The sequence below is a fragment of the Ascaphus truei genome, chromosome 16 (genome assembly GCF_040206685.1).
Source record: "Ascaphus truei isolate aAscTru1 chromosome 16, aAscTru1.hap1, whole genome shotgun sequence".
Taxonomy (NCBI): Eukaryota; Metazoa; Chordata; class Amphibia; order Anura; family Ascaphidae; genus Ascaphus; species Ascaphus truei.
The window spans coordinates 36,478,308-36,502,604 of NC_134498.1; the positions used below are offsets into that span (position 1 = coordinate 36,478,308).

General features: G+C 46.4%; 1 protein-coding gene across 1 annotated transcript in view; it reads right to left on the reverse strand.

Moving 5' to 3' along the window:
* Window positions 1-7,192: 7,192 nt before the first annotated feature.
* The window catches only part of GPC3 (glypican 3), a 294,690-nt gene continuing 277,585 nt past the window's right edge, over window positions 7,193-24,297 (reverse strand). Inside the window, exon 8 of the mRNA XM_075573174.1 lies at window positions 7,193-7,554. Within this exon, the coding sequence (XP_075429289.1) occupies window positions 7,382-7,554 (173 nt within the window). The 3' untranslated portion in view covers window positions 7,193-7,381. The remainder of the gene's footprint in view (window positions 7,555-24,297) is intronic.

A 24,297-nucleotide genomic window follows, 5' to 3' on the forward strand; every position in this document is an offset into this window, starting at 1 on the left:
CAAGGGGCGTGGAAGGGTGGGGGGGGGGCAAGGGGCGTGGAAGGGTGGGGGGGCAAGGGGCGTGGAAGGGCAGGGGGGCAAGGGGCGTGGAAGGGCGGGGGGCAAGGGGCGTGGAAGGGCGGGGGGGCAAGGGGTGTGGAAGGGTGGGGGGGCAAGGGGTATGGAAGGGTGGGGGGCAAAGGGCGTGGAAGGGCGGGGGATTGCGAAGGGCAGGGAGGGCGAAGAGCATGGAGGGCAAAGAGCATGGAGGGCAAAGGGCAGGGAGGGCAAAGGGCAGGGAGGGGCAGGTGGGCAAAAGGCAGGGAGGGGCGGGGGGCAAAGGGCAGGGAGGGGCGGGGGGCAAAGGGCAGGGAGGGGTGGGGGGCAAAGGGCAGGGAGGGGCGGGGGGGGCAAAGGGCAGGGAGGGGCGGGGGGGCAAAGGGCAGGGGGCAAAGGGCAGGGAGGGACAGGGGGGCAAAGGGCAGGGAGGGACGGGGGGCAAAGGGCCGGGAGGGGCGGGGGGGCAAAGGGCAGGGAGGGGTGGGGGGGGCAAAGGGCAGGGAGGGCAAAGGGCAGGGAGAGCAAAGGGCAAAGAGGGCAAAGGCCAGGGAGGGGGGGCAAAGGGCAGGGAGGGCAAAGGGCAAGGAGGGGGGGCAAAGCGCAGGGGGGCAAAGGGCAGGGAGGGGGGGCAAATGGCAGGGAGGGGGGGGCAAAGGGCAGAGGGGCAAAAGGCAGGGAGGGGAGGGCGGCAAAGGGCTGGGAGGGGGGGGGCAAAGGGCAGGGAAGGGGGGGCAGAGGGCAGGGAAGGGGGGGCAAAGGGCAGGGAAGGGGGGGCAAAGGGCAGGGAAGGGGGGCAAAGGGCGGGAAGGGGGGGGCAAAGGGCAGGGAAGGGGGGGGGCGAAGGGCAGGGAAGAGGTGGCAAAGGGCAGGGAAGGGGGGGCAAAGGGCAGGGAAGGGGGGCAAAGGGCAGGGAAGGGGGGCAAAGGGCAGGGAAGGGGGGGCAAAGGGCAGGGAAGGGGGGCAAAGGGCAGGGAAGGGGGGCAAAGGGAAGGGAAGGGGGGGTAAAGGGCAGGGAAGGGGGGGTAAAGGGCAGGGAAGGGGGGGGCAAAGGGCAGGGAAGGGGGGGGCAAAGGGCAGGGAAAGGGGGGCAAGGGACAGGGAGGGGGCAAAGGGCAGGGAGGGGGGCGAAGGGCAGGGAGGGGGGGCAAAGGACATGGAGGGGGGGCAAAGGGCAGGGAGGGGGGGCAAAGGGCAGGGAGGGGGGGCAAAGGACAGGGAGGGGGGGCAAAGGACAGGAAGGGGGGGCAAAGGACAGGGAGGGGGGGCAAAGGACAGGGAAGGGGGGGCAAAGGACAGGGAAGGGGGGGCAAAGGGAAGGGGGGGCAAAGGACAGGAAAGGGGGGGGGCAAAGGACAGGGAAGGGGGGGGCAAAGGACAGGGAAGGGGGGGGAAAAGGACAGGGAGGGGGGGCAAAGGGCAGGGAGGGGGGGCAAAGGGCAGGGAGGGGGGCAAAGGGATGGGAGGGGGGGCAAAGGGCCGCCCTCCTCCTCCACCTCGGGCTCCTCAGTGGTGTCCGTGACCCCCGGCGAGGCTGAGATGCCCCGGTGAGGCTTAGACGCCCCGGTGAGGCTTAGATGCCCCGGTGAGGAGGTGCTGTGCCCCGCCGTTGAACATGCCCTTCACGGGAGAGGCGGAGAGAGCCGGAGGAGCGCTCTCGGGGATGGGGAGCTGGGGGAGCGGCCTGTGTGAAGTGAGAGCCGCAGAGAGCGTGCTCTGTGAGTGTGTGTGTGGGGATTTGGAGTGGGAGCGGTGTGTTTGAGGGAGAGCGCCGGGGAAGGGTGAGAGCCGGGGGAAGGGAGCGGCCTGTGGGAGGTGAGAGCCGGGGAAGGGAGCGGCCTGTGGGTCGTGAGAGCAGGAGAGAGCGTGCTCTGGGGGGCCAATGAGAGCCGTGGGGGGCGGGACACAGGGGGGAGGGGGGCAGACACACCAGCCAATGAGAGCCATGAGAGCCGTGGGAGGGTGGGCGGACCGACGGACCAATCAAATGGTCTCCAGACACTCACAGACAAGATTTTCAAAAAAATATATATACTTCTTATTGCTATTAGGCAGGGTTGCAGCAATTTGGGTGTTGTCTGAGAAAGGCGCTGTCTTTTACATTTTCTCATATATATATATATATATATATATATATATATATATATAGATATATATATATTTATTATTTTGGAATATTCTAAATATTCAGATTTTTCATAAAATTCTTTTTTTTAAACCAGCAAAATAAATGTGACACATTTTCCCATCTTTAGTTATATTATTATTGGCAATGCCTGAGGCACAGAGAGCTGAGGGTCAGCGAGTACTGGCCACCTAATGAGGACAGGGGTCAGAAGCAGCTGCCAGTTGAACATCACACAACAAAGACTAATTGTCTATCCGAGGGATGAGCAACTCCAGTCCTCAAGGGCCACCAACAGGCCAGATTTTCAGGATATGCCTGCTTCAGCACAGGTGACTCAATCAGTCCCAGCTTCAGCACAGATGGCTCAATTGGGGGCTCAGTCGTCAACTAAAGCTGCGCTTATAGTGCCGCTGACAGTGATGCGACGTCGCGTCAAAACAAATGCATTGCTGCCATCGTGCGCTTATAGTAAGCGCGACGCGACGGAGCGACGAATTGGTTGCTGGGGCGTAGGAGGTGTTTCGGGAGGCGTGGCCATGACATCACGGAGCTGGTTCGCCCTCGCCATTGTGCGGCCAACACACCCCCCCCTCCCCCCCAACAGATCTGGTTTTAAGGATATCCCAGCTTTAGCACAGGTCTTTGACTGAGCATCCTGTGCTGAAGCAGGGATATCTTTAAAACCTGACCTGTTGGAGTGTGGGGGGTGGGGCGGGGGTGAAGAGCACACAGTACCAGCACTTTTTTATTATAAATATTTGGGGCAGAAAGAGTATCCCAGCGGTAATGTGACTGTCTTTGAAGTAGGTGAATTCGAGTTGAATCCCAGCGCCGGCTTGTGACCTTTGAGCAAATCCCTTAATTTCCTTGCACTTCAAGCACCGAAATTAGATTGTAAGATGTACAGGGCCGAGGCTCATTGTACCTGCAACACTCCACGCACACAGCTGTGTACACTGTCAGTGCGACCTAGCAAAAGTTATATTGAGATTATAGGATCTGCTCTAATTTTCTAGCAGGCCACTGAATGGAATTTTCTAGCAGGCCACTGAATGGAATTTTCTAGCAGGCCACTGAATGGAATTTTCTAGCAGGCCACTGAATGGAATTTTCTAGCAGGCCACTGAATGGAATTTTCTAGCAGGCCACTGAATGGAATTTTCTAGCAGGCCACTGAATTGAATTTTCTAGCAGGCCACTGAATGGAATTTTCTAGCAGGCCACTGAATGGAATTTTCTAGCAGGCCACAGAATGGAATTTTCTAGCAGGCCACGGAATGGAATGAGATAAGCCAGCACATTGAGAAGGAATTTGCACGTCTGCAATGAGGCCACGGTATCATTTATTAGACCTTACTCCAGGTGAGTTACCTGTGCTGAAGCAGGGATATCCTGAAAACCTGACCTGTTGGGGGCCCTTGAGGACCGGAGTTGGCCGCCCCTGCCTTACTCCATCTGAGTGGATATCAGTGCTTTGCAGCGCTGTGTACAGGAGTGAAGCATATTCCAAAGGAAGAGGAGTGCGAGAACATGAGGTTGTTCCGTGAATATGGAGGGAGGGAGACTAAGGCCGCGTCCAGACTGATCGCACGCGAGCTGCGCGATCAAACACGTTATGGGTAATGTGATCATGTATAGTGCGCGTGCCCACGTTACCCGCAGAGCAGCTTGAGGAGACAAATTATTTTGTATTGGCCGCACGATGGCAAGGTGCGAACCAGCTCCATGTCACGGCCACGCCTCCCGAAACACCCCCGACATGCCCCCCTCCTCTCCCCCTCTCCCCCCCCCCAAACAGCACATTTTTACAGGCCAGGCATCTCCCCGGCTACATCAGCGCGTGACGTCATGGCGCTCGAGTCTGGACGCGGCCTAAGGAAGGAAGTACTTCGTCATGGAAAGTGTGGCAGAGTCATGGAATAGCCTCCCAGCAGAGGAGGTAGGGGCTCATCCAGTAAGGGAAGCCAACCATGCATGTGGATAGCCATAAGGCTATCGTAACTACGAAAGAAAGCCACGGATCGAATAGGTCCAGGCGTTTTACAGCAGATAGGAGAATGGGCCAGGTGGTTCTCACCTGCCGTCTCTCTATGTTATGTAACACACGGGAGGCTTAGAAAGTGTGTTCCGTGAATGATGCAATTGCTGGGCACATTCTGTTGGAGTAACAAGTCCACAGGGGAGCTCTCCAAATGTTACTGAGGTTATCAGCAGGGAACCTTTTGCATATTATCTTTCTGAGTAAGAGATTAGAAGAACAAACAAGCCTATCTGTGGAGATACAATGGGGTAATGATGATATCCACAGAGCCAGCAAGGAGTTCAAATTTTTTTTTATCTTGTGTTTAGATTAGGGGATGGCCAACGCTAGTCCTCAAGGGCCACCAACAGGTCAGGTTTAAAGGATATCCCGGCTTCAGCGCAGGTGGCTCAACCATAATGATTGCACCGCCTTTGCTGGAGCAGGGATATCCTGAAAAGCTGACCTGTTGGTGCCCCTTGAGGACGGGAGTTGGCCAACCCTGCTCTAGTCCAAAGACTGCACTGTGCCCAGAGAACCAGTTATTTCCAATAACACCGACGGGTAAGCTCCTGAAATAGATCATTTACTTTGCCTCTCATTGGAAGGAGGAACTGATTAACTAGCACTCTCTGCATGATCCTAACTGAGCAAATACTGCTACAATGTGACAGCTATATATTTGTAACTAACTGTAATTGCAGAACAAATATAGTGTAAACCTTGCACAGATAAGGTAATTAGCACAACATTCTAATAACCGGGGTCCCGGTATATTTATTAAATGAGGAGCATATTTAATTCTAATTTAGTATAAATAATGTGTGTGTGTGTTGTGTGTGTGTGTGTGTGTGTGTTGTGTGTGTTGTGTGCAACACCACACGATAATGAAATGTTACCTTTATGGTGCAATCATTAGCAAGGCTGTAAACGTAGAGATACAGTTAATGTATATTTCATGCGGTTAAATAGTTACTGTGTGTGTCAAGTGTTCAAAGCTCTCGTGTAGAGACATCAAAGATAGGTGACAATGCCGAGTCAGATGAACCAATAATAGATATAAAGTAAGTGCTAAAACACAAATAAATGGGCAATCTCTGATAGCAGACCTCAAAACAGCATTTTATAAAGAATGTAACCATCGAGTTGTCTTCCATAAAAAAATATAAACATATTTTAAACCAGCAATACTACATCCCCCTCCCCCTTTTTTTCTTCTTTTTTCTTATTTGTATATATAAAGCATCTGAAAATGTTTAATTCTACATTCCTACCCAAACTGGCAATCGTTTGGTGCTCCTGTTATAAATCTTTAAAAATCCTGAGTGTGTGGCTAAAATAATGGCCGCTTCAGTCAGTGTAACTCAGCAGCTACAATGTATCCTTATATTACCAAGGTAACGTTATCTATTGTTACAGTTTGCAGCTCAAACTGCTGGGAACATTGGTAGCAAATTAACCCGAAAGTGTTGCAAATATCTTGCACTGCTTGGGAGGTGGGCTAAACCTGCGATAGACAAAGGATGTTTTAAAACTTAATTAAAAATTAGAGTTGAATATATATTTTTTTTAATACAGTAAGTATTATCTAATACTACAGAACTGATTTAATAAAAAAAAACATATATAATATTTCACATATTTTGCTGCTTTAAGCTAAAGTGAGGCTGCTTTTCTGTAGGGCTTCTGTATCCTCTACCTTAATCCCACCTTGTCCATATAAGAGCCAGGAAAGAAAAGGGTGGGGAAAACAAGGGGGGCTTTGCCTGTACACACTCCTCCTGCTGAACACATGTGATACACACAGACAGAATAACCAGGGCAGAGCAAACTCCTACCATGTGTCACCTCCTCATGTTTACAAACTAATATAATACACGTAGTTGGAAATGTTAAAGGTGTTGGACAGAGATAAAAAAAAAGGCATCAATGTATCAGATATAACCCCTTATAGGTCCAAGCCCTCCAAGGATTAAAGTGGTGAACTCATTCCAGGTTTAAGGTTCTCATCCAGGTAATTGATATTTTATTTACCCAAATCTGACAAATAAGTATTTTTTATTTATTTATTAAAGTGAGACTTGGTAGGGGTGTGATTGGCTCTGGCTGCTCCCATCTGTGTGATAAGCGATTGCTTGCACAGCTAAGGTCCCCCCTCCCCACATCTTTATTGGCTCGCTGATAAGGGCAGGGTGGGGGATAAGGGGAAAGAAATCACTTAACTGACAAACACTTCCACACAGTGACATCACACAGTGACATCACACAGAAAGGAGCAGGCAGAGGAAATCACACCCCTCCCAAGTCTCACTTTAATAAGTAAATGAAAAATAATTATGCAGCAGGTGTCAGATTTGGATAAAAAAAAAGGCATACATTGCCCATATGAGACCCCCTTAGGCATGTCACTGGAATTAATTCACGTTGATCCTAGGAGGCATTGCCCCTTTAAATGCTCGCAGATCAGTTTCTCTCCATATAATAATAATAATAGCTTGTTCTTGTATAGCGCGGCTAGTTTTACGTAGCGCTTTACAGAGACATTTTGCAGGCACAGGTCCCTGCCCCGTGGAGATACAATCTATGTTTTGGTGCCTGAGGCACAAGGAGATAAAGTGACTTGCCCAAGGTCACAAGGAGCTGACACCGGGAATTGAACCAGGCTCCCCTGCTTCACACTCAGTGCCAGTCAGTGTCTTTACTCTGAGCCACTCCTTCTCCCTTATGAAATAAACCACTACATGTTAAAATGTATTTACATTTTCTCTCTGGCAAATGCTTTTGAGTAGATTTGTTGATGGTTACAAACATCCCGCTTTATGAAATATATGAATTGATCAAAACAATCAACTAATGAGTAGCATGAATGAATATTTTTTCCCCATACCATTTACAGCTAGGAGAATGCTTCACATCTCTGCACCTGTAACAATGACATAAACAAGTGAGATCTACACGTGGGAACGGAATACATAGATATACAAAATAAATAGCTTGGCAACAAAGTGTTCTGAATAAACAACATTTCTTTATTAATACATTAATAATAATTATTTACTATATAAAATCCATTGCACTGCCAGACCGCTTTACAATGGGTCGTCCTCCAGCAGTGGAGCAGTTAACAAATGTTATAAATGGTGAAATTCAGAAGCCAACATTTTTTTCTATGGGGACAGGGAGAAGTTGGTGTAAGATCAGAGGCAGCGAATCAAATAGTAAGAAAAGATAGTGATGGAAAGAAAATGAGCTAGTGCGGTATTGGCACATCCGGACTGTAGGTTGGTGGTCTCTCGACCAACCTGGTCTTGCTGATTCCGAACTTGTTTATTGAAGGGAACATCGTCCATATCCACATCGTAATCCAGTTCTAAAAATAAGGAGGGACAGTGTCAAACGTGTACAGTTACACAGTAAGTATTCACCACAATGACGGAATTCTAACATTCTCTGATTCGGGGGGTCCCAGAAAGATAAACTGCGCTCCTCCTCGCAGCTCTCTCTGTTCACAGGATATTTAAAGCCATATTTAGTAAGCGATATTACGCCATAGCACACCGTGTGCCTGGGTCTTCAAAGCGTGATCCGCCTCATCGAGCCCGAAACCGGGGATATCTGCTATTGACTTAAGGAGACGAGTGCAGAAAAAGATAAGCACATCTATGTGTGTTCGTGGAAGACCCAAATAGGTCATACAATGAAATGTAGTGAGTATATACACACACAAAAATGTATATATATATTACTCGTAGCTCTCAGTGAAAATATAAACAAAATATAAACCTCTGGTAGAAATGCAGTTTGGAAAGAATAATTATGTTTACCGGACACCTAAAGAGATTGCAACAGGAGAGTAAAAGTGCCAGGCTACCAGGGGATGAAAAAAATGAAAAACACAATATGGTGCAGAGAATCAAAAACTCAGAAAAAATACAAAAATAGGAGGTAGCCCACTCACAAAGATAAACGAAAAAGCGCATGGAGGGACATCATCAATCAAAATAGGTAATACTTTATGTAAAAAATAAACAATGCAACATTTACAATAAAAAAGTTTCAGTCTCCCCCCTACCGGGCTCCGATGTTATCTTCAGCTTCTATACAGATATCCCACATACATGGGGGGCAGGGAGTCCAGCTGGAAAAGAACGTTCCGGTAAAGCAGAGGCGGTGCCGCAAGCAAGCAGCAGCTGATCGCGGCGTCCTCGTGGGGGAGTGCCGACTACAGGCTTCCGTTGTCATGGTCTTCTGCGTCACTGAACGTATTGACTCTTCCCTGTTGCGTATTGAGGCAAGAGTCAATACGTTCAGTGACGCATGACGCAGAAGACCGTGAAGACGGAAGCCTGTAGTCGGCACTCCCCCACGAGGACGCCGCGATCAGCTGCTGCTTGCTTGCGGCACCTCCTCTGCTTTACCGGAACTTTATTTTCCAGCTGAACTCCATTCCCCCCTTGTACGTGGGATATCTGTATACCATCTTGTGGGAACAGCTGAGGATAACATCGGAGCTCCGGTAGTGGAGAGACTGAAACTTTTTTATTGTAAGTATTGTATTGTTTCTTTTTTACATAAAGTATTACCTATTTTTATTGATTATGTCCCTCCATGCGCTTTTTCTTTTATCTTAGTGCTAATTTTGACCCCGTTGATCACGGAGAGTAATGAGCTGCAGGAGTGATATCATTAAGGGTTACTGAGGGATCTTGTGGCCAGCGCACACATAACAGCTTCAGGAATCGTACTCACATGTTAGAAGATAATTACAAGCATATAGAGTAACCCTGATGAAGCTCTTGACAGAGTGAAACGCGTAGGGTGTTTGGACTTGTACACAGATCTCATTCGTACATGAATGGACAACCAGTCTTGCCCCCCCCCCCCCCGGTGAACGGACACTCTCCCTATCTCGCTCTGTGCACAGCCGTGACATCATCGGATGGTGCGGGCCTGCCCTCACCAGCTGAGCAGACGGAGAGAGACGGGCAGCATGAGGACTCGGCGTTCTCTCTCCTGTGACTGTGTAATCCATCTGATTGTCATTGTGCAAGTGCAATACTTTATCTCAACCTTTGTACATAAACATTTTGTCCTATTTCTGCCTCTCCTTTACATAGCTGGAGTTCTCTGTATCCTGCCCTATCTGGATTTTGCTACTGATCAAGAGATTCACCAAGAGATGTATTTCTACATTCTTATAATGACCTTCTAGCATGTGAGAGGGGTTACCCTCTATTTTTGTATTTTTTTCACCTTTTTTATGAGTTTTTGATTCTCTTCACTATATTGTGGGGTTTTTCCTTGTTTATCCCCTCGTAGCTTTGCACTTTGTCTCTCCTGTTACATTGACTTAAAGAGGCAACCCAAGCAATATCCTACGTGTGTTTTTTAAATAAATTAGTTCTGTAATATTAGATAATATTTAATACATTTTATTTATTATTCAACTCTGTGACATTTTTAATACACTGAGCATCCTTTGATTTCTATAGCAGGCTTCAACCCACCTCCCCAGCGGTGCAAGAGAGACCATTTAAATTGTTCAGTTTTGCACATTTTTATTGATTCCAAAGGCAAAGGAACCCAGTTTTAATCCAATGACAACTCATTGCAAATATGGTCAAGTCATGTTATCTCCTTTACATCAAACAATTAGACTATACATGTATCTACACATGGAATAATGATGTTAAACATTTATTAAATGGGAATGTGGTATACTTTTCTAAGGCTGATTGGCTGAAAGGGGCTTACAAACTTTTTTTTTAGCCTTCCAAAACCACCCTAGACATCTGTGTAGTTCCATTGTCAATAACCACCAGTGTAATCATATCTTTTATCTCTAGCTCAAGAATTAACATGCAAAGTTTAGATACTTGTGACAGGTGACATATTCATTGTATACCTAACAACTGTATTTATTTAATCCCCATATCTCAGATCTTGGGAACACCAAATTGTCCTATATGCATTTGTACTAACATTAAAGCTCTGATGCTTCCATGTGCATTTTGAAGCAGCAATCACTGCTGCTCTACTCAAAATACATCTTGTTTTATTATTTTAAGACCTTTTGAAACGGTTTATCAAAGGCTCTAAATTCAGTATATTTTTTGCTATTTCACATAAGCCAAGAAAGAATGAAATATGAATAACTCATTGATTGTCTGGAATCTCTAAAAAAAAAAAAAAAAAAAAAAGAACAAAAGGGGTTAACTCATCTCGCTGTGTCTTGCAAATAAAAACGATCACTTATTTATTTATAAAATGTTTTACCAGGAAATAATACATAGAGAGCTACCTCTCGTTTTCAAGTATGTCCGGGGCATAGAGTTATAATGACGGATACATGGTTACATTAAATGAACAGAGCTTATACATTGAAATTACAGACCTTTCTGGGACAGTTAGAGATAATATGATTATGGGTGTATGTAACAATTACAAACCAGATTAAAATGAGAGACAGCTGAAGTCTGTGCAGGGAACTGTGAATGCAGCATTTTATTACAAATAATGTTTTCATATCACATACAACACCGTATAAAGTCGAATTGCAAGAGCAAATCCCCATGTCCCAAAGATGTTATTTTTAGGTTGCTGGGAATTAACTGGCTTTTCCAATGCCCCCAAAGTTGGTCTTCTAGTTCAGACATGTCCAGTCTCCCTCATTCAGTGGTTGAGTCTCATGCATTCCAACCAACAATGGCTTAAAAGACTTCAATGGCAGTCTCCGTTAAAATTCTTCAATCACTGGCATGTTTGTTTTCATGCAATTCACTCTCATGAATCTACCTCTTTGGCCCAGAACCCTTAAAGCTTTCTCATTACGGTCCTTTCAATGTGGACATTTGCCAGCGATGCCGTTTATCAGCACAATGTGTTCGCCAAAGGCAGCTTTTTACGCCTACAATTTAGCTCCTAACAGGAGGTAGGGGTTGTAATGCCCCAGTGTGCTACAGGCAAGACCACAGTGTTTGGAAAGGCTTATTGCCAGGCTCGCTGTACAGGAGAATTACCACTTACTAGGTTCTAATTTTCAGGGAATCATAAAAGACGGCCATCTTTGTGTTTGTCTAAAAACTGCTTATTAAATAAAGCCTCCTGATGTTTCAAGCAGCAAAATCGGTCGATATTTCCTTTGGTGTTATTAACATAATTTGTACTGCGGGCTGAAATGGGCTAATTTAAGGTCTGGGGACCCCTGGTTGCCAAGACTCTTACAGTTTTAGTTGCCGGTTTTGCTATACATTTGGAGAAAGGGCCACAAATATTCTTGAATATGAAGCCACCATGTCACCCCAAAAGACTTTGCAGCTTCATTTTGGCCCATACGACCTGGAAATAAAACAGTAAGTATCTTGGGAACCGTAGGGGTCTGAAGCTACAAATAGCTCGGTATTGCCCCAGAGGAGCCCCCGGATGAAATATATATATATATTGTTTTTAAAGTGGAAAAAATAAGTCGTTTTTACATTTCAGTCAGAGCCAAACTACTCATTAACAAAAGCTGCATGCGTATTCTGTGATGTTTGCTATTGTAGCCTTTTGGTCTTAAACTTGCAGAAGCATTTAACATATCCTGGGGGAATGGAAGTAGAGATGCGAGGGGGGCCGGAAGTAGAGATGCGGGGGATGGAAGTAGAGTTGCGGGGCATGGAAGTAGGGATGAGGGGGGATGGAAGTATAGGTGCGGGCGATGAAAGTAGAGATGCGGGGGGATGGAGTAGAGATGCGGAGTGATGGAAGTAGAGATGCGGGGGGATGGAAGTAGAGATGTAAAGAAGTAAGGGAGGGGTGGAAGTAAAGATGTGGGGGAGATGGAAGTAGAGATGCGGGGGGATGGAGTAGAGATGCTGGGGGTGGAAGTAGAGATGCGGGGGGATGGAGTAGAGATGCTGGGGGATAGAAATAGACATGCGGGAGAGATGGAAGTAGACATGCAGGAAGGATGGAAGTAGACATGCAGGAAAGATGGAAGTAGAGATGCGGGGAGATAGAAGTAGAGATACAGGTGGCATGGAAGTAGACATGCGGGAGGGACGGAAGTAGAGATGCGGGGGGGGGGTGGAAGTAGAGATCCAGGAAGGGATGGAAGTAGAGATTCGGGAGGGATGGAAGTAGAGATGCAGGTGGCATGGAAGTAGAGATGCAGGGGGTGGACGTCGAGATGCAGGGGGATAGAAATAGACATGCGGGAATGATGGAAGTAGAGATGTGGGAAGGATGGACGTAGAGATGCGGATGTCCCAAAACAGCTGGTGGACCCATAGCTGGGTTCTTAAGACACCCCCCAATTAATATGGTAGCCCTAATGCTGAATATGGAGAAGGAGTGGCTCAGTGAGTAAAGACACTGACCGGCACTGTGTTTGGAGCAGGGGATCCTGGTTCAATTCCTGATGTCGGCTCCTTGTAACCTTGGGCAAGTCACTTTACCTCCCTTTGCCTCAGGGATCAAAAAAATAGATTGTAAGCTCTACAGGGCAGGGACTGTGTCTGCAAAATGTCTCTGTAAAGCACTACGTAAAACTAGCAGCGCTATACAAGAACATGCTATTATTATTATTATTATATGGTTCCAAAGAACGTATATGCACAATATAACTCCTCAATTACATCTTACAAACAACACATGTACATAATGTTACATAGCGGAGTGCTCTTACTTTACTGCACTGTCAATACATGTAGCTAAGTGGGACTTAAGAGATATTTATATTACCAGGAAATCTGTGATACGCACAATTCATTATTATTTTTTTAGCATTTATTTGGATAGGTGGTAGAACCCTCATTTAGTCAAATTACCAGAAAGCCGTTAAAAGTACAAAATTCAGAGATTTCTTTTTATATTCGACCTAATAACTTTTACCGGAGAACTTGCACCTTTTAAACACTACAGTAAACAGCACAATAGAGGGACATTTTTATCCTTTCAGTCCCACACAGTGTGATCACAGCGAAAACAGCGTGTTCACGTGGTGTCTCTATGGTGCTCTGTAGAGACATTGTTTTGCAATGCCATCGAACAATTGCCTTTGCATAAGCCCCAACCGCTTGCTGATAAGATTATTTCCTAAGTTTCAAATGTAACACCTGTTTTAAAAGCCCTGGAAATAAAATTATCCTGTATACACAGCTTTCTGACCTCCCATTTAACAGTACTTAGTACTTGTTCTTTCTTTACTAAAGCAATCCCGATGGGAACAACTGTTTCAGGGCTGGAATCTTACAGGTCCAAAGAAATGGTGTAAGCTAGAAAGTATTTCCCTGGCCACATAGTATTTCATATTGTAATCACGCAATGCTGTTTTTATTTTTATTTTATTTTGTAGAAATATTTATGTCATATGTTTAGTCAATTGTCTAAGAACTGCACTATGGCCCCTATTTCATATACTTTCAAAAGTATGAAAATGTTCCCAAGTAAGGCCGCGATTATACTCGGGGCGCGCATGGGCGCGCCCCCGTGCGCCGTCGGAACAAACTAATGGTGGCCAATGAAGGCACACCTAGTGCGTGCGTGGCCAAGAGCTACGGAGTGACTGACTGGTGGGAAGACAAAGGAAACGGTTTTTGTAGCGCGACGGCCGAGTCACATGAGCGGTTCAGCCAATGAGGGCGTACCGCTCATGTGACGTCACAGCCACGCCTCCCGATGCCTGCAGTGCATGTTTCGCGTGTGCGCCACGCGGTTGCAGGAAAATGCAGTATAATCGCGGCCTAAGGGTCCACATTGGAAAATTCCTTATTTTACATTACGAAAGAAATAGTGTACATTGTAATTGTCTCATTGTATTGTGACACATTGCTAAGTAGGATTACACCTTTTAATTGTTGGATATGTAGAGAGCCATTGCACATTGCAAATGCTGAAAGCAAACACAGTCTGTATGCAATAAATCCAACCTCACAACTCCAAAAAGATTGAACACAGGTTTTGTCTTATCCTCTCCTTCCATTTGTATGTGTGCACTTCAGAGAATCCTGATTAGGATATAAGGGTTTGACATTTTCAGAGGCAGCCCAACATAGTTTGTACAAGTGACCTTGTCCTTGGAGAGAGGGAGAGAAGAGAAAGGGGGGGGGGGAAGAGAGGGGAGAGAGAGAAGAGAAGGGGGTGAGAGGGAGGATAGAGAAGAGAAGGGGGTGAGAGGGAGGATAGAGAAGAGAAGGGGGTGAGAGGGAGGATAGAGAAGAGAGAGAGAAGAGAGAGGGGGAGAGAGAGAGAGAGAAGAGAGGGGGGTAGAGAGAGAAAAGAGAGAGGGGGAGAGAGAGAAGAGAGAGAGGGGGAGAGAGAGAGAAGAGAGAGAAGAGAGAGAGGGGGAGAGAGAGAGAGAAGAGAGAGAGGGGGAGAGAAAGGGAGAAGAGAGAGAGAGAGACGAGAGAGAGGGAGAAGACAGAGAGGGAGAAGAGAGAGAGAGGGAGAAGAGAGGGAAAAGAGAGAGAGGGGAGAGAAGGGGCAGAGAGGGGGCAGAGAGGGGGGAGAGAAGAGAGGGAGAGAGACCCTAGATATATATATATATATATATATATTCCCTCAAACGTCGCTCCAAATAAATTAGGGAGACAGGCCTGTGCTAAAATAAAAAAAGAGCGCACCTGTGGTACCTGGCTGGGAGATATTTAAATATACTTTGCATAGCCATTAGTATAAGTCCCACCCCACACTTCCTAAAAGGATTTCCATACCAACTATACAGAGTTGATAATAAGCTTATGGCACCAATCTATTGACTGGAACTGAGTCAGATCCAACAGGACAAGAACCCTCAACCACTGCTGGAATTCTGGGAAACGGATTTTGACAGTTCCGCCCATCCCTATCAATAGATGCATGTACGGAATGGGTTGGTGTCTTACAAATAAATGCTAATAATAATTGTATTGAACTATGGTTGTGTGCACAAAAGAAATACAGTATTTCATATCTGACACTTTCACACTATGCCCAGCTCCACCGTGTAGCACATACCCCATGTGGCATAAGATATGATGAAGTGGCCGAGTGTCTTATTTACTAGGATCTACTGCACACAATGGTTTATGCCAGGGGGTAGCCAACTCCAGTCCTTAAGGGCCACCAACAGGTCAGGTTTTCAGGATATCCCTGCTTCAGCACAGGGGACTTAACCAGACGCTCAGACATAGACTAGCCTCTGATTGAGCCCCCTGTGCTGAAGCTGGGGCTTATTGAGCTGCCTGTGCTGAAGCAGGGACTGAGCCACCTGTGCTGAACCAGGAATATTCTGAAAACCTGGCCTGTTGAAGACCCTTGAGGACTGGAGCCTGCCACTGCTGGTCTATACTCACAGTCTTCCAGGAGTAATCTATTGAGTGAATACACATGTCCGTATACTTCTTTCTGCTACGGAATGGTGTCATTCCCCACAGACAATTCTCAGGGGCTGAGTACAATTTACACTGGAGTTTTTTTTTGTAGAGAAAACAGGAGCCAGAGTCCTAATCAAAAAAAAAAAAAATAATTGATATCTAAACTATAATAAAAAGACATCTTTATATAAGGTATTGTGGCAAAAAAATGCATTGGCCATCTCCCTAGCTGTATTAAAAGCCCATTCGTAACAATTTTATAATTGCTGTTCAGGGTTTCTTGTTGAACTCTAAAAAAGGTCACAAAACTCGGTTCCCCTGAGTTCTGCCACGAAAATAGCTCGACCCCTCTGGTGCCTGCGAAGGAAATATCTACATTAAAGCAGTGTTGGAATATCCAGAAGTGGATGGTGATCCCAGGAAAAATGTCACCCTTCACTCACGGAAAATCAATAGGCCAAATAGCATTGGCGAGGTCTCCACTTGTTCCTCGACTCATCTATTTTGATCTTCACATTCGTGACCCAACATAGAATTGCAGTCAGCATATTGGTTTTTCATTAAAAAAAAAAAATAGTTCAAGGCTTAAACGTACAGAGATGGCCATGAAGTCACGTGGCTGGTTCGCCCTCATTGGCTGGACCACTGCTGTGATGTGGCCAGCGCTCCGACACCACAAGAAAACTCGAAAATCTGGTAGCGCATTGCGATCGCTGCGCGCGCAGGCAGCTACTGGGACCAGCCCCATTGAGGGGCGGAACTTGTTCCTGCAGCGCACGCCGTAGTGAGCGCAGCCGTAGACACTGGGACCGTGGCCTTAAGCCCGCGATTATACAGAAAAAAAACACAAGGCTCCGCGCCCCTGAAAAACAACAGTTAATAAAACAATAGCAGCCCTTATACCTGTTGTGGCGTGGTCGTCACGTGGGACTGAAGGGGCAATCCTCAGATTTGTTCTTGGCTGGCGATGCCGCGTCACGTGAGCCAAGCCAATGAGGGTGAGCTGCTCACGGCCACGCCTAGCTGTCCCCGCTTTGCAGTTTCCCTGGTGTAATCAAGATGCCGCTCGGCGGCAGCGCGAGTGTGACGTCACCGGATCGCGCTGCCGCTCAGCGGCATCTGGTATAATCGAGCCCTAAGGCTAAGGCCCCGCTCCCTCAGTCAGCGCCCCCGCACTGCAGACAGGCAGCGCGCTGACAGGCACAGACCGCGATATGCGGTCTGTAGGGAGCCGGGGCGGGAGGGGGGCGGGAGGGCGTGGTTTGAGCGGAGGGACCCGCTACTCCCCCCCTCCTTCCCTCCACGGGCTCGGGCTGCAGGAGGGAGCTGCTGCGGGCTGCTGGAAGGAAGGTAAGCTCCCGCTCCCTCCCTCTTCCCCCCCCTCACACACGCTGATACACACACACCACCCCCTTACCTTGTGTAGGAAGCTCTCTGACAGCTCCCGCTCCCGCCCCCGCTGCTGATAGGCTCATCAGCGCACTACGTGACGCGTCACCGCTCGGGATCACAATTTTCTTGCATCCCCTGGCGGCTGATGCGTCACAGCGCGTAGTGAGCCGTGCAGCGAGGGGGGGACTGGGACCGGCTCAGCAGGATTCCCCTGCTGGTGGGGAACGCTCACGCGGCCGCCCGCGCCGCCGGGAGCAGCGGGTCCCAGCCCTAAGCCTTCTGTGCTGCAAGGCTGTCTCACTGGCTTCCGGCTCTTGGCAATTAATGGCCTCAGATTTCATTGGAGTCTCACTCTTTGAAGTATGAGTCTCTTGGGGGCTCATATCTCGATAACTCTGGTGAAAGGAGTCTTCCAAACACTGACAAAAGAGCTTGTAGAAGAAGCTGTACTATGTGATTGAAATCTTTCAAGAAGCCCAGTATAGCCCATTTGAGAGAACTGGTAGTCTCTCCAGTGCACAAAATACTCTGAAGTGAGGAGTGCCCACTTGGAGAAACTCACAGCTCTAAGGCTAAGGCCCCGCTCCCAGAGTCAGCGCACCCGCACTGCAGACAGGCGGTGCGCTGAGATACACAGACCGCGATATGCGGTCTGTAGGGAGCGGGAGCCGGAACGGGAGGTGGGCGGGAGGTGGGAGGTTTGACAGGGAGGGGGGGCGTGGCTTGAGCGGAGGGACCCACTACTCTCCCCCCCCTCCCTCCACGGGCTGCAGGAGGGAGCTGCTACTCTCCCCCCACTCCCTCCACGGGCTGCAGGAGGGAGCTGCTACTCACCCCCCACTCCCTCCACGGACTGCAGGAGGGAGCTGCTACTCTCCCCCCACTCCCTCCACGGGCTGCAGGAGGGAGCTGCTACTCTCCCCCCACTCCCTCCACGGACTGCAGGAGGGAGCTGCTACTCTCCCCCCACTCCCTCCACGGGCTGCAGGAGGGACCCGCTACTCTCCCCCCCCTCCCCGGACTGCAGGAGGGAGCTGCTACTCTCCCCCCACTGGCTGCAGGAGGGACTAGCTACTCTCCCCCCCCCCTCCCTCCACGGACTCGGGCTGGAGCACTCATACATACACACATACACACACACACGCAGGCACTCACGCACTCACACACACACACAGACAGAGGCAGGCACTCAGGCACACACATACACACACACACACACACACACACACACACATACACACACACACACAGGCATGCACGCACTCAGACAGGCACGCACCTGCTTTCACTCCACACTCCTCCCCGCTCCCGGAAGCCTCTCCTCCTCCCGAAGCCTCCAATCCCCTCCCCATTGGCTCACAGCCACACCACGTGACGCGTCAACGCTAGGAAACACCATTCTCTTGTGTCTCCTAGCGGCTGACGCGCCACAGCGTGTAGTCAGCTGTGCCGCCAGGGGGGACCGGGACCGGCTCGCGAGGATTCCCCTGCTGGTGGGGAACTCGCTACATTGCCGCCCGCGCCAACGAGCGCAGCGGGACCGAGGCCTTATCCAGAACTTTAATAATATAGAAGATAACCAAATAATATCAATCCTCCTAGGAGAAGAGAAACCCACCACAGGACTGGCTGCACACTATATCAGCACCTGTCACAGGCTGAGAGACGCCCACTAACCCCCACATCCCTGTGTGTAACTGTTACCCAGGTACTGTGAAAACTTTATACCCTGCCCACTGTTACTCATGCTTTGGCAATACTGAAATGTTTTTCTGTCATGCCAATAAAGCTGATTTGATTGCGAGAGACCAAATAAGTATCTCAACCATAGCACTGTACATAATGGTCCTTGTTTTAGCTACAATTTAAATTTCCCATAGCAAATAGAATTGAGAAAGAGTAACTTAATGCCAAAGGTACTGCCTTTGAGAGCCTGGTTTGGGTTCCCAAATGAAGTCCATATTTCCTTTATTCTAAAATTAGGCTGTAAGATCTTGGGTTAGGATTACATTGTGCCAATTCTACTAAAAACAGTAGCAACATGTACAAATAAATAGTTACTCTGAATAATTGCTCCTCTTATGAACCTTCCTGCTGCTGCATGCACCTGCAATGAATTGCTCCACCATACATATCTAATCCTTCCAAAAGGATTCATGTGTAAATGTCCAACACCACAGCTTTAACTAATGATCATTTTCCAGCATTTAACTTAAACCGCGGATGAACTTTTTCTTCCCTGGATTACATGCTCATGAAGCAATTCTCCATGTGAATTCACACTGACAACCTTTGGCCCTGGAGAACAATTTTTTATAATCGCTCCAAAAATCTGTTCCTTGTTAAAATAAGTCAAACAGTGTCTGTGGGGGTATATCAAACAATACATAGTAATTATGCAACAGTATTCATTTGTCTGACCTTTTAAGTCTTTTGCGTAGCAGAATAAACTTTAAGAATCATTTATAACTGCCAGCACAGAGAGTGCTCTGCAAATGGATTGTGAGAGCTTCTGAAATATAGTTCTGAAAATGTACAATTCCACTGAAAAGAGAGCATGCCTCTTTGAAATTCATTCTCTGAAGAGCATTTCATCCCCCTGAAACTACACATGCTGCACTGCCTAACAATACTATGTGTTTCTAAACACATACTTTCAAGCCAAAGAAAATATAAAAAGACCAAACACACAGACCTTGATGTGATATGCTGTGTCACATTTGTATGTAGTGTCTGCCCTGCTGAATGCCAAGAATAGCTTGCAGAAAAAGTCTTGCAACAGTAGTGATTTCCCCACTGGTACTTGCAGAGTTGGATGAGGCAATAAAGGTCAGTAGCCCTAGTTACAGGGAGGCTGTTTTCTGGGTCTCTGACCTCTAAGTGATCTATTTTAAGACCTTATCCTTCATTTGACCATTCAAAAGAAAACATTACAAACTGGTTTCACTAATTAATGAGAAGGTATCCAGGTTCTAAACTGAAAATAACACACATGCGACTCAAGTTTGCATAGCTTATAAGTGATCAGTTGAACTCATATTGCATTCAACCGTCAGCATGGTCATTCTTACAGGAGTCCTAAATATGAGATGTTGGTCTAAGTGCTGCATTGTATTTCTTTGTCACCGACTCCTTTCCCTCGGATCTTGAAGGCTATTCATTGCACTGCACTACTTTGCAGCTTCCAGCAGTACTGCAGGGCCCAAGAGATAAGTGAACCCGCCCTGCTATTTCATTCTGCATCAGTGATAGCAGCGAACAGCTGTAAACTCCCAAAAATCAGATGTCTGAATGGCGATGCAGCGAGATTCTGCCACGTTCTTCCCTTGTAATTAAACACACAGTTTGGGCGCCAGTTTATGACACTGAACTCACTTTTTCCTGGAATGGAGTAACTCTGGAACCACATGTAAAGAAAAATAAGTCCCTTAAACCAAAGGTAAATAGTTTCCCAGTTGGCACAATAACTCCTGCTGCTGGCACAGAGAAGACAAGGAGAATAAGAGCTGGCATGTAGGCCGCATTAGAGCAGGCATGCACATTCACGTGGAAAACATATTTAGGTATAGTGCAACACCCCGTTTTACCATGAAAGGGCAACGCAGTCTTGAGAATGCAACAGGGAGTAAATTCCTCACCATCAAAAGGAAGAAGAGAAAAAAAACATCAAAGGGTTCTTTGTGTGCCTACAGTAGGTTCATCCCAAGCTCGTGGGCAGGACTACCCAGAAAGCAAGGAAAGAGGCCAAAAAAAAGAAGATCTGTCCGTGAGATGCCACAGCTTGGGAATGTCATTCCAGAGCCAGGCATTTGGACCTTCTAGTTGCCAAGCTTGTACCACCAGATGGCCCAACACTCAACCTAATATAGTAACAGTCAAACCGCAGCTAACACCTTCAGTGCTGGAGGGGTCGGTGACTCGTGGCGAATCGAAATTATATTGTGGTGGGGAGTTATAATGGACGGGCGTTTTGATATTTTATCCAATGTGTATCACCTTTTGTATGAAAGGAAAAAATAGATAATACTGAAAAACCCACAGCTAAATCCTAGACATGCAAATCAAATTTCAGTGGAAACGATTCAGAAATATAGTTTTGAGGCTGGTAGAAATTAGTATTTTGAAAATGTTTAACTGTCCGGCAAAATACATCAAAGAAGCCATTTTAGATGTAATCATTACCGACGAGACCGAACGCATCATTTCAGAGCTGGAAAGCACGTCTCCAATCCCCTTTCGGTGCTGGATGGATTCGTAACACATTTGTACTACAAGTGTGAGCCGGCTCTCTTGAAACGTTGCATGCGGAGGATGTACCTTTTCTTTTTATTCAGATGTTACATTCTCTAGCGTTGCTTAAGTACCTTTTTTATTCATGCATCAAGTTAACTCATCATATAAAACATCAAAATGATCCTCCATCGTAACATCATTTTGAAAATATTACAGATCTCAATAAATATTCATAATATATTTGACAATACTAAAACTTTGCTGCTCGAGAAGCAATTCCACCAAAAATCTATTTTGTTACCCCATTGGAACCCAAGGCCAAGGGTTCTCGTAGCTGAACCACGCTATTAAGCTCCAGAAACCCCCAGTTTCCTTAGATACTTATTGGTTTAATTACCTGTGTTTCCTCAGAGCATTTAAATCGCCATCCAATAGGAAGCCACAAAAACTGACGTTACTTCTTCTTATTGGTCCGTGGAACCCGCAATATTTGGTGGACCATTTTTATTTCCCCCGAAGGGAAGAGAAATACAAGTAACTACTGTAACTGTAACTGTTACATTTCTCAGGAACCGGGTTGTCCCTAGAGCAAAAAAATAACACAGTTCAGCTCCAACTAACCCCTGTCAAATAAAAATAAAAAAAGAAAGAAATTTAACATCGAGCAGGCGGGATTGCTACTTTCGGGATAATGTTAATTGGGTTTAAAAAGCCCAGAGGATACAGGCAAATTACATATGGGGGAAAAAAAATCGCAATGAAGGAGAATGCTAAAAACAAAATAGCAAAATGCTCTTTTTGTACCTATTTAGTTATATTAAAGAAATAGTTTATATTACAATTAAAAAAAAACACCTCCTGCTCTCCCCAAAATGTTTATAGCCCTGGACGTATTTCGAGATCCCTAACAAACTAGTCGTCCCCCGCCCCTCCTCCCCATCTGACCGCTAGAATAAGCAGTTTGTAGGAGGCATCCTTGAGGAGCTGGCAACATATAATGAGACAAACAGCAGTAGTTATTAGGTGGACTTGGACAGATCTGATGGATGCACTTCCCCAGAGCTGCTTATCCTGTTTAGCCAACGTTATTCTTTCCATAGACAGCAATGCTTGGATAAGCTGAAATTCTCTAGGAAGGATGTTTTAATCACATGAGGTGGAAACATTTCTTAAGGATATACATTAGAAGGTTCCTGCACATGTTTTTATGGAGTCAAATTTTAGGTTGGAAAAAAGGAAACACGCTCAAGTTACATTCCAGTTCTTTCCTACAAGATGGTAGAAATATAGAAATGGAGATATTTGTTGAAGGTGGACAGGTATTTCCGTTTAAGGATTCTAAAGGCCAAAAGCATTTGCAGACCCAAAGAAAAAGAATTCCCAAGACCCAAAACATGAGGTTTTTTTTGCCATTTCATTTTTTATAAAAATGTTTTACCAGGAAATAATACATTGTATTGTATGTCTTTATTTATATAGCGCCATTAATGTACATAGCGCTTCACAGTAATAATACACGTGGTAATCGTTTTCAGGTATGTCCTGGGCACGGAGTTATGATGATAGTTACATTAAATGAACAGAGGTTATACATTATATTTAAAGACATTTCGTGGACAGTTAGAGATAATATATCTGTGTTTTTCAACCAGGGTTCCTGGGAACCCTTGGGTTCCCCCCTGGCATCCCTAAAGGGTTCCCTGCAATTTTCAGGTCATTTTAAAGTTGTATAAAATACAGAAGAATTGACCATGCATCTGATTTCAGGTGCACTTTTAGACACGGTTCAGGGTTCCTCAGAATTTTACTTAGGGGTTCCTTAACCAATAAAACACTAGAAACCACTAAAATATATGATTATGGGTGTATGTTACAGTTACACACCAGATTAAAATGTGAGACAGCTGAAGTCTTTAAAGACCTTGGCGGGACAATACTTGAATTAACAGTTTGCATTACATTTGCTCTCTTATTTCTATGGATTCTGGGGTCAGAGTCGCCTGGACTGGTCATTTCTTTGACGACTTGCATTTTCTCCTAAATTGATGAATATGCAAAAGTATCAAAAAATGAAGAAGCGTCAATGAGGGAGATAAAATAAATGATAAGGGAGATAAAATAAATGATAAGGGAGATAAAATAAGTGATGAGGGAAAGAAGGAAGCAAATAAGAAGAATGCAACCTTTGAAAACATTGTTTAAATCAAATAAAATCTACTGCTTCAGCCTCTCGAGCAAATGATCTAGATTATTCCACATCTTCCCCCATCATGCGAGTCGTGGTGTAGTTAAAATGATTGAATGGCAGCTCATTCCAGGCAGTCTCGCTTTGAATGAGTCTCGCACATTGGAGGACGCTCTTATTTCAGCATCAGTCTTCATTGAGACCACAGTGAACCCTTACTCTCGTGAACCACAATGTTCCCATCAAAAAAAAAGCATTTCTTGGTCCACAATATCAAAATGTAAGTAATTTGAATCCTGAGTTTTTGACCACGATGAAGGTCACTAAAACTAGGTGGAGCGATACCCAATAAACAGACTAACCGATTGCTTAGGGCACTCACCGGGTTGGGGAGACCCATTTCTCCCCCCCATTCTAGCTCTGATCGTATTAACCCCATTGGGCCCCTGAAGTGCCACCCATCAACTCCACCCCACTCCATATATTCCAATGGCCAGAGATGCGGATCTGCTGGGGCCCCAAAAATACCTAGAGTCATCCCTAACTTTAACGACTTTCTTTGCACGATGTTTGGCACATATGGTTGTAGACCAGGGGTGGGCAACTCCAGTCCTCAAGGGCCACCAGCAGTTCAGGTGTTCAGGAAATCCCAGCTTCAGCACAGATGTCTCAATCCTCTGATTGGATATCCTGGAAACCTGACCTGCTGCTGACCCTTGAGGACTGGAGTTGCACACCTCTTATAGACTAATTGTGCTGTAGAGAGTGACCTAGTGGAACCAGTTATGCCCAATTGTCCATTTCTTGCTCCCTCTTCACTGACAATTACATGCACCCTATCATCATACTACATTCTTCTGTAATTGCGCCAATGAATTTCATGGCATTTCATCATTCAAAAACGATACATTCAGAGGAATCCATGCAGCGTTTGTGTGTGTGGCGGGACTCCCAGAAGGACAACACT